General features: G+C 35.9%; 1 protein-coding gene across 2 annotated transcripts in view; it reads left to right on the top strand.

The window, feature by feature from the left end:
- The first annotated feature begins 44 nt into the window (after positions 1–44).
- The window catches only part of MMUT (methylmalonyl-CoA mutase), a 35,435-nt gene continuing 24,522 nt past the window's right edge, over positions 45–10,957 (top strand). The window contains exons 1-4 of one of the 2 annotated variants that reach the window (XM_029944397.1): positions 45–188; positions 3,306–3,730; positions 5,214–5,581; positions 9,114–9,271. In XM_029944397.1, the coding sequence (XP_029800257.1) occupies positions 3,346–3,730; positions 5,214–5,581; positions 9,114–9,271 (911 nt within the window). In that variant the 5' untranslated portion in view covers positions 45–188; positions 3,306–3,345. Of the gene's footprint in view, positions 193–3,305; positions 3,731–5,213; positions 5,582–9,113; positions 9,272–10,957 lie in introns of both variants that reach the window. The other variant, XM_029944398.1, reaches the window with a different exon arrangement.

Genomic DNA, 10,957 nt, shown 5'->3' with positions numbered 1-10,957 from the left:
CGCCCACAGGAGCGCGACAGGATTGGCTGCAGGGAGGGCGGTGTCGGCCTACGCCCCCTGACTTCTCCAGCTGACTTCCGCGCCAGCTCCGTGAGGGGCTCCGCTCTGTGGGTCTCCGACGTCTAGGGCTGGGGCGTCTGAAGTCCAGCCGCCCTCTCTCACAGCCGAGGTCCGAGACAGGCGGGCCAGTGAGTAAGACTGTGTTCCTAGGGATGTCAGCCTTTCACTTCCCTCCATTCCCCGGCTCCTCTCTCCCCATTTATTCATGTCCTCTGAGCCTGTCCTTTTTCTCCTCCCTATTTCCTTATTTACCTTCCCACTGTGACGGCATTCCGCTCCCCTCTACCTTCTCCTTGGGTTTAAAGTCTCAAACGACTTCTCTTAAACGTCATCAGTGGAAACTAGGAGGTACTTCTGGAAAGAAGGTGCTTGTTCGCCTCGGGGGCCAATTCGCCATCTTCCCTGGCGACCCCAACACCCCGAGATGCCGCTAGGCAGAGGGCCGCGCTGGCTCCACAGCTGTCTCTCTTCTAGGCTGCAGCTCTTGTTACTGTGAGGTTGGTTGTAAGAGGTGGAGCACTCAAAGTGACTTTGTGTATACTTGTGGATCTAAGGGTAAGAGGTGAAATAGGAAAGGCAGGTCTAAATTGACATAAAATTGTAAATTACTAACCTCTTTAGTTTTGTCTTGAAAGAGCAATCTTTGAGACGCTGGAAACCTCGGGATAATGTGTGTATGTGTGTTTTAAATCACTTGATTTTCTCCCAACATTTTCTAATATATAATGATATATTTATGCTAATATTAAATACAATTTGCATGCGCTATATTGTCATCTCCAAACCCAGTTGGTTGAATATTGGAGGTGGTTAGCCTTTTCTGAACTATTAATGTGCAATCTCATATTAACATCCAAAACTTGAAAGTTATTTGATTTAGAATGGTGGGTATTTTACCCATATTTGGGGGGTGGGGGGGAAGGGGATCTGTAGGGATGGACCTCATCATTACTCTTTAACACATTGTATTCATCAGAAACTTACATTTGTTTTACATGTTTCTTCTTTGGATGCTTGAAGCCTCTTCACAGATCTTCTGAGAAAAGTCAGAAGTCCTGTTGTCATTGGTAGTAGTTGTGTTCTTACCTAAAATAATGTCTAGTTCCAGCCTTTACCAGTTTGTCATGTGATTTTCTGGAAGTCACTTAATAGAGGGCTCTTTCATATCATTAGTCCAGGTTTGAGGAACCAGTATTTTATGTAATTGAGTGTGATATGTTCTGTCTACAATCCCATATCTGGCAGTTTTCAAATTACCTTTTATATCATTGCGGTAATGGTTCAGTCATACATATTTTTCTCATTTTTTAAGCTACTACATGTAGTTTATGCTTGCAAGAAGATGAATGACAAGGACCCCATGGATATGACAGAATAAAAATCATAGTAGCTTTAAAAGAATAAAGGCAATTGTTCTGTTGTGTTTCTTTTTACACTTTGTGCTATGTACTTTTTACTCAGTTGAACATATCACAGTTACATTCAGACCAAGACCATCACCCCAAAGCACCTCCCTTGTTCCCGTTCTGTATTAGTCACCATAAGTAACCACTCTTCTGACTTCTGACATTAAAAATTGGTTTCGTCCATTTTCTAAATATATTTTAATAACTGTGTAAAATTCTATCACTTGTATATACTATTACCCGCCTTTTCTACATTGTTAGACATTGAAGATGTTTCTAAATTTTTTTTATTACAAGTAGAACTATAGGAACATGTATTTTTATGTTTATGTAGTAACTTTCCTAGTAGTGTCGTTCCTCAGTGGAATGCCCTAGTCAGTCCTGACACTTTTCATACATATTGCCAATTTGCTTTCCAAAATAATTAAAGCAGTTAATGTTCCCACCAGTGGTTTGTCTTTTGTTTCACAGCCCTCTAACAAATGTTAGGTATTCTTATTTTTCCTTTAAGTTTCATTAAATTGATAGGTAAGAAATGGTATGGAAAATAGAATTTTAAGCTCACTTCACTTGTTACCTTATACATTATAAAGCACAATTTATATTAATAAAGTTTTTATCTCAAAGCATGTTAAAATACTAGGCTCTATATGTTGAAGTTGTATGACTCTAGCAAGTATTTATTTAATTCACTTGAACAGTGGAATTTTGGTCAAGCTATTTACTCATTTATTTCTCTGGATCTTCATTCTATGTGTAAAATGGTGAAATCAGACTCAGTCACTTAGTGTAAGACTGTGCTAGTTATTAGGAATATACAGCTCTGATGTTAGATCAGTTAATAAACTAGCCGAGAAATATATATAGGTGTGTGTGTGTGTGTGTGTGTGTGTGTGTGTGTATAACTTTATACTTCTTATATAAGCATATCTATATAAATGTAAAAAAACCAGTGTTCTAATATGTAGTAGTGTGGGAGATGACAGATGTCTAAACAGAGAAACAGTGCTGTGGTATGGACTACTGAAGAGCCCATTTAGCCCAGCATGTGAGTTCAGGGAAAACCTTTGAGTATTTTATTTAGATGCTAGGACTTTGAAACCTAGTGCTGCCTAGGTTTAAATGCTGGCTCTTCTGTGTCTCAGTTTCCTCATCTGTAAAATGGGGATAATATTAGTACCTATCTTGGTGGTGTTGTGAGGCTTAAAATTGCTACTCTGTGTAAAGAAGGCCCTTGCAACAGTGCCTGGTATGTAGAAAGCCCTACATATTGGAGATGATGCCTTAGCCAGATTAGCCAAAGAACATTCTAGGTTGATGAAGAGCCAGAGCAAATCACAGAACTTTGATATATGCAGGGAGCTTTAGGTTATCCAGTATTTCTAGAACAGTGATGAGTCTGAGCTAAGCAGTGATCAGGTCATAGAGACCTTGAATGCCTATTTCTCTTGTTCTCCACTGTTTTCTCCAGCACCCAACACAATGCCTATCATAAAGTAGATGTTCAAAATATTTTCAGTGAAGAAATTAGGAGACTGTATGTTATCCTCTACATAATGCAGAACATTTGAAAAATCCTAAGTGATGTGCGACATCACCATATTTGCCTTAGTGCCAGTGTTTAGAATGGATTAGAGACCCTATGATTGGCCAGTAAAGCCAGCTAACAAAGCATTGAGGAAGAAGACTAGAACAATGATAGTAATTGTGGAGAAGAGGGTCCAAAGTTATGAAATACCAGGTATAGGGAGCAGAAAAGGGGAAGTGCCTTTTTCCCTTCTTAACAGTGTTCTCAATTTGCCTTTTGTAAATACATATATACTGTACTTCTTTTTCTAGGCCAGATCTTGTGCCTTTTGGGTGTTTTCCATGATTCGTCATGTTGAGGGCTAAGACTCGGCTTCTTTTGCTTTCACCTCATCACCTGAAGCAGCTCAAAGAATCATCAGGATCCAGGCTTATATGGCGGAGACTTCTGCATCAGCACCAACCCCTTCACCCAGAATGGGCTGCCCTGGCCAAAAAGCAGTTGAAAGGCAAAAACCCAGAAGACCTGATATGGCATACTCCAGAAGGGATCTCCATAAAACCCTTATATTCTAGAAGGGATACCAAGGACTTACCTGAAGAACTTCCAGGAGTGAAGCCGTTCACACGTGGACCGTATCCCACCATGTACACGTTTAGGCCCTGGACCATCCGCCAGTACGCTGGTTTTAGTACTGTGGAAGAAAGCAATAAGTTCTATAAAGACAATATTAAGGGTAAGATGTTCATTGCAAAACATGATGTTAGTGGTCAACCATGCATTTCCTATTCTTCGCTTCTTTTGAAGGGAGACTAGTTGAGCTCTGTAAAAATGATAGTTACTTTAGAATTTTGCAGTTAAGACTATACTCTGAAAAATATGAATGTTTTTCAATTTCCATGGTCAAAAAGATGAGTGATCTAAAATAGGGTGCTAAATTCTTGAATCCCAATAACAGGTACATTCATGTTATATAAAAGGAATTAAACTTGTATGACAAAAAGAGACATTGGATTTTTCTCTGAAAAGCTTTTTTTAAATAAAAAAATTTTTTTGAGAGAAAGAATGTTTGTAAGTAGGGGAGGGGCAGAGAAAGGGGGAGAGAATCCCGAGCTGACTCCACTCTCACTGCCAGTGCAGAGCCCGACGTGGGGCTTGAACTCACAAACCATGAGAACATGACCTGAGCCCAAATCAAGAGTCAGATACCCAATGAACTAAACCACCAAGGTGCCCCTCTTTGAGTTTTTAATTAACGTTGTCATGATAGGAATTGAAGGGGAAATGGTTTAAGTAATGCCCAAATGAAGTAATAAACCAGTGATAATGTACAAATATATTTAGTGCAATCTGGCATTTATGTCTCTAAAAATTATATTAACTATTTCTTTCTGATCTATATTAAAATTATATTGTTTGAATGCTAAATTTAAGGATCTGTGCATTTATATTGCACATGGAGGAGGATCTTATATTTAGTGTAGACTTTTTTTTTTTGCCTGGTGTTCATAATTTGATTTCCCAGAATATATGAATAGCCAAGACATCTTGTTATGACCCTATTAAACACAAGAACAAAAATAAGTGAGCATACAGATACTAAGTTATGTTAGCTATTTGTGAACAGCCAGGTCTTTTCATGAATCTTAAAAAGTGTTTTTACTGAGGGGTCCCTGGGTTACTGGGTTAAGTGTTCAACTCTTTGATTTTGGTTCAGGTCATGATCTCAGGCTGGTAAGGATGAGCCCTGCATCCAGCTCTGTGTTCACAGCTCAGAGTCTTTGGGATTCTCTCCCTCTCTACCCTTCCCCTGCTCATGTGCACATGGGCACTCTCTCTAAAAAGAAATAAACTTAAAAAGCTTTTACCTAAAATTGTTAAGATAAGAGCAAAATAGGTGAAGGGGATTAAAAATTACAAACTTGAAGTTATTTTAAAAAAGGCTAAGTTAAAAGAAATCCTCAAATACACAGATTGTGAGATGTTTTATTCTTTTTGTTCTAGAACCCAATTTGCACATTTTGCCATATAGGAAAACAGTTTAGGAGATGAAGTGTATTTATTTAAATGTGTTTTGACACGTATGAGCATAAGAATAATGTTTGTTATAAAAGCATTCTGTGATGAGATGAATTGACCCCCGTGTTATTGTTAACATAAGTCAGTTTACTTTGAAGCCAGACTCTTTAATTCAGCATTCTTTTTCTTTGTGTATTTAGCTGGCCAGCAGGGATTATCAGTTGCCTTTGATCTGGCAACACATCGTGGATATGATTCAGATAATCCTCGAGTCCGTGGTGATGTTGGAATGGCTGGTGTTGCTATTGACACTGTGGAAGATACCAAAATTCTTTTTGATGGAATTCCTTTAGAAAAAATGTCAGTTTCCATGACCATGAATGGAGCAGTTATTCCAGTTCTTGCGACTTTTATAATAACTGGAGAAGAGCAAGGTGTACCTAAAGAGAAACTCACTGGTACAATCCAAAATGATATACTAAAGGAGTTTATGGTCAGAAATACTTACATTTTTCCTCCAGAACCATCCATGAAAATTATTGCTGACATCTTCCAGTATACAGCAAAGGTATTTTCTGCTTCTTAGGGGTTTTGCTTTCATTCTTTGGATGAAGGAATTTTTATAAAATATCATAACCTAATTTGAATTTGATAAGTGAGTCTGAATAATTTTAGCATAAAGATGCACTGTGGGTTTTATGTGTATGTGTGTTGTCAGTTTGTATTGTTTTGCTTTCAATGTACTCATTTTATAGTCTCGTTACCTATAGGAATCTGGGCATTAGACATTAACTATATTTTCTTTATTAAAATTTTTATCCTCTGATAATTGTTAGAATCAGGGAGTGCTCCTAATTTACACTTTACTTCTTTCCAGAGTTCAGATTCAGTTTTGAAGTGCACATTGGTGTCTGACAGTTGGAGATCAAAATGTCAACTTCATTTCTACTAGAAACTAGATTAGAATCTCTCACTTATGTCTGCATCCACAGTGAGGTCCTTGATATTTCACCCCTTCATCTTCCCCAAGTAGAATGGTGGAAAAAGAAGGTTCTTCTAGCGTTCCTATGTTAGCAACAGTCCTTCCACTGGAAAACATAAAACTTCATTTTCCGCTGAGAAATTAATATGTAGTTTCCCTCAGCATTCACACTTTGCTTCTTGATGGCAATGCTCTCCTTTTCTTTACCTACTTTAAAGTTAGACTATATTATTTCATGGCAAAAGGCCAGTATCTTCTCTACCATGAATCCTTTTTTTTAAAAAAAAATCTCTTTTATTTCTTGTAAGTGCCATTATTTCAGAGCTCTTGCAAGCATTGCCTACTCTCCTCATTTGATATTCTGCTTCTACACTTTGCAGTTTTATGTCTTTTCATAAATCTCATGTGTCCCTGTGAACTGTATTGTATAGAATTGTATATTTTTATCACCTTTTCCAACTTCAAGAACATATGTGCAGGATTACATTTACTTTTTAATTTATTTTTACTTTTTGCAATTTTCCCAGAACTTTTTATTTTGAATACTTTAAATCTTTAAACCTTACAGAAAAGTTAGAAGAATTGGTGTGTCTGTGTGTGTGTGTGTGTGTGTATGTGTGTTTTATTATTTATTTATTTACTATAATTTATTGTCAAGTTGGCTAACATACAGTGTGTACAGTGTGCTCTTGGTTTTGGGGGTAGATTCCCCTGATTCATCTCTTACATACAACACCCAGTGCTCATTCCAACAAGTGCCCTCCTCAATGCCCATCCTCCATTTTCCCCTCTCCCTTGCCCCCCATCAACCCTCAGTTTGTTCTCTGTATTTAAGAGTCTCTTATGGGTTCACCTCCCTCTGAAAATTTCTCTTCCCTTCCCCCATGGTCCTCTGTTAAGTTTCTCAAGTTCCACATAGGAGTGAAAACATATGATATCTGTCTTTCTCTGACTGACTTACGTGACAAACACGCATACACAAGTAGCAGTAGCTTTAACTAAACAGGAGTCGAGTCTCTTTCAAGTGAAAGAAGCTGGAAAGTAGGTTGTTAAGAGCTTGTTTGTAGGATTGCTCCACAGTCATCAGGGTCCCTTTTATCTTGTGCTAACTTATGGGGAAGTGGGTGGGCTGGGTGTGTTTGGGATGAGGGGGAAGCTCCTCTGATTTAAGGTGAATTTCCAGGTACCAACTAAAGTTCCACCTGTGTATCAATGGACACACACAGTAGCGAGAGGAAGTGGAAGTATGGTCCTTGCTCATTGGCATTCTGCATTTACGGTCCATGTATTACAGGAAGAGAGTAGAGAATTGAACAGTTAGTAGCAGGTTATTTAGTTTGTGCTATTATGTACTTGGGCATTTCACCTTTTAGAAGGTTCTAATGTCATCTGCAAGTTCAAAATTGCTTTATATAATCCTTCACATAAGTGTAAAAGTTTTGTTTTCACATAATGATCAAAAAATAATGTTACATTAAAGTACTTTGTAAACTGTAAACTTTTATATTTAAAAAAATTAATCATAGCAAAATACACAGTAAAATTTACCGTCTTCATGTTTTGAAGTGTACATTAAGTACATTCACACTGTTGTGCACCGTTACCACCATCCATTTCCAGAACTCTCTTCATCTTGCAAAAGTGAAGCTCTGTACCTATTAAATAATAAATCCCCATCCTCCTCTCCCTCCAGCTCCTGGAAACTGTCTTTCCACTTTCTATCTCTATGAATTTGAATACTCGAGGCACCTCATATAAGTGGAATCATAAAGTATTTGTCTTTTTGTGACTGGCTTATTTCACTTAGCATGATGTCTGCAAGGCTCATCCATGTTGTACCATGTATCAGAATTAACCTCCTTTTTAAGGCTGAATAATATTCCAATATTCCAATATTTCTATTATTTTTAAAGAAATTCTGCCACTAAAATCCTCTTTGTAGAGAAGCACATGCTTCTTTTGTTGTTTCCTATTAATAAACTCTAAATGCACTCAAGTAGTCTCTCAACTCCATGTAATTTAACCCCCTTACTGTTTTTGCAATAGAATATTTTTCAAGAGCTTTGGGTTAACTATAAATATTCAAAAATGTAAATTACAGATAATCCATAGCATACATTAGCAATAGCAAGTAACATTTTTTGAAGACTTACTGCATACTGACATAATGCTAAGTGGTTTAGGTGAATCATTTAATCCTACAACAACTCCATGAGAAAGATATAATTATTACTTCTATTTTATACTTTAGGAAAGCAGGGAATAACTAGGTTGAGAAACTTGCCTATAGTCTTATGACTAGTTAAGTGACACTAGCTATCAACTAGACTTTGAGCACTCTAACTCTAGAGCCTGTGTTCTTAACTACCATAGTCAGTTCCTGTGATTTAGTTTTTATTATTTTATTTGGCCAACTGTTGGGAAGGATGATAATTTTGGAACTTGGCAGAATATTTGTGCTATGTACCCTCCCTAATAAGTTTTAGGAGAACAACAGAACCCATTTTTTTTTTTTTTTAGTGATTTTGGTATAAAGAACCTGTCTGGGATGTGCTTAACATTAAATATTTCAGTAAATCCATTTGAAATCTTTGATTTCTAAGTCGTGTATTTTATCCTGTTTTGTTTCAGTATATAGTCATTTTCAATGACTTCAAAAGAGATTTCAAATAATAAAATTGGTAACTAGTAAACTTTAAATGTATTTATCTTTAGCAGATTAGGCCAAAGTTATGAGATCTTAGGACCTCTTAAGAGGTTACAGTCATTGGTTTGGAATTTAAGATGTGTATTCAGTTCTCAGACTGAAGGTTCATTCCTGACTTCAGCTAACTAATTTCAGTTTTTAACTTTGTCTCTAAAGAATGGTTAGTGCAAATTCTGTTTCACTAGAGAATAAAACAGGTGCAGTTTTTACAATGGTTCATTGAATCACCACTTAAATTGAAGAGTGAATTAGATATAACAAGGTAAACATTAAATATTTTCAGTTAATGTTAAAACTACTTAGTGTTTGTGAGTTGAACATCATTTAAAAGTAAATCTTTTAGAAAATGGGTTTAATAGAGAACCTTTAAAATTTTTTATTCACTGTTATATATTTTATTATTTTATGCAGCACATGCCAAAATTTAATTCAATTTCAATTAGTGGATACCATATGCAGGAAGCAGGGGCTGATGCCATTCTGGAACTGGCCTATACTATAGCAGATGGGTTGGAATATTGTAGAACTGGGCTCCAAGCTGGTCTGACAATTGATGAATTTGCACCAAGGTGAGTAAATTGACCTCAGAGATCGTTTCAATTTTAGGAAAAATTTTAGGACCCATTTATGCATTAATGCATAAGTATATTGCTAAAATGAATTTGTGTATATAAATGTCACACTAGGTTCTCTTATGTTTTATTGGAATAATGATAAGAGAATAAGCCAATACTGTTTATAATTAAAAATTAGAGTTAAATTTTACTATACTTCTTGGTAAATTGGAGGAATCTTGACTTCAGCTATTCACAGAACACAATCAACTGGCATATTTTGACAATTAAAATGTAAACATAATGTTTAAGTCATTGACTTTTATTCTTTATTTTTCCATTTAAAACAGAAGTCATCCATTACATTTTCTTCTGTTACACTTATCATATAAATATTTTGGAATTTGCAGTGCTACTAAAAAACATTTCCGTTTCGAAATAGCTTGTAAAGTTATATGACAAATATGGAAATTGAAGATTAAGAAGTATTTAAATTTGGCGATTAAAAATTGGTCAGATGAATAATTAACTGCTAAACTTTGCTCTGAGTCAAGCACAAACTTATGTGTTAGGAATGACTTCTGCCCTCAGCGAGTTCCTAGACTCCATGCCAGCGGTTGTTGCATCCGTATGACAGGGGTCCTCAAAGTGCGGTCCAAGGACTCCTCAGGGTCCCTAGCCCTTCCTGGGATCTTTCAGGTCAAATTGTTTTCATGATTCTATTGCGGCTTTATGTGCCTTTTCCACTCTCATTATTTCAAGAGCGCACATTGTTTCCCCGAAGCTGCATGATATGTGATGTCACAATCGATTGAATATAGAAGCAGATACTTATTCCAACTGTCTTCCCTTGAGCCACATGTTAGATTTGCAAAAGTGTAAAACAGTGACTCTTTTATTACAATATTTTTATTTTAGCAAAGTATAATAATAACTTTCCATAAAAAAGGTTAGTTCTGTTAGCATGTTGTATGTTTATTGTTTCTAAATGAACTAATATATACAATATTGATAGATATTATCTAAATAAAGATTTCTTGGGATGTTTAGTAATTTTAGTATCCTAAGACAAGTATATTTGAGGATTGTAGTGTTAAGAATTTCTTTCAAGGGCCTATCAAAAATTTTTATTAGTTTTTAGTTTAATTAAGGTTACCTTGTTTTATTTGAAGAAACACAGCCTTTCTACCTTTAGGCAAGCAAACTAAATGTGTACATCAGCAACTGAATAGAAGATAAAAAGGAGTAGTGCGTTTGGGGACAACTGGAGAAATATATTCCTAGACCAAATATACTATTATTCTTTAAAAACAAAACAAAACAAAAAAACAACAAAACAAATAGGAAAACTTTCTTGCTATTCAAAACTACAAATTTTTTGTTTTATTCCCTTCATGAGTTACCCCTGACTTACATATTGGGTATTCTTGAAGTATTTATTTTTGGATACTGATTCATTCTATATTGAAAGACACAAGAGGAACTTCTTTTCTATAGAAAAATCAACTGTAAAGTGAATAATTTCTACCTGAAGTGATTTCTTCTGTGTGCTTAAAACTGTACTTTTATCTGTTAGGTTTAAAATTGCTTATGTTTTATGCTTTGACTTTAATTCAAATTAAGTTGTTTGAAATTAAAATCTGGATATTGTTTTCTTTAGTGTGCAATACTTTATTTTCCATTTTATATTGTTAAGTATAA

This window comes from Suricata suricatta, chromosome 7, assembly GCF_006229205.1.
Source record: "Suricata suricatta isolate VVHF042 chromosome 7, meerkat_22Aug2017_6uvM2_HiC, whole genome shotgun sequence".
Classification (NCBI taxonomy): Eukaryota; Metazoa; Chordata; class Mammalia; order Carnivora; family Herpestidae; genus Suricata; species Suricata suricatta.
The sequence above is the reverse complement of the archived record's forward strand: the minus strand, read 5'-3'. Positions and strand labels throughout refer to the sequence as shown.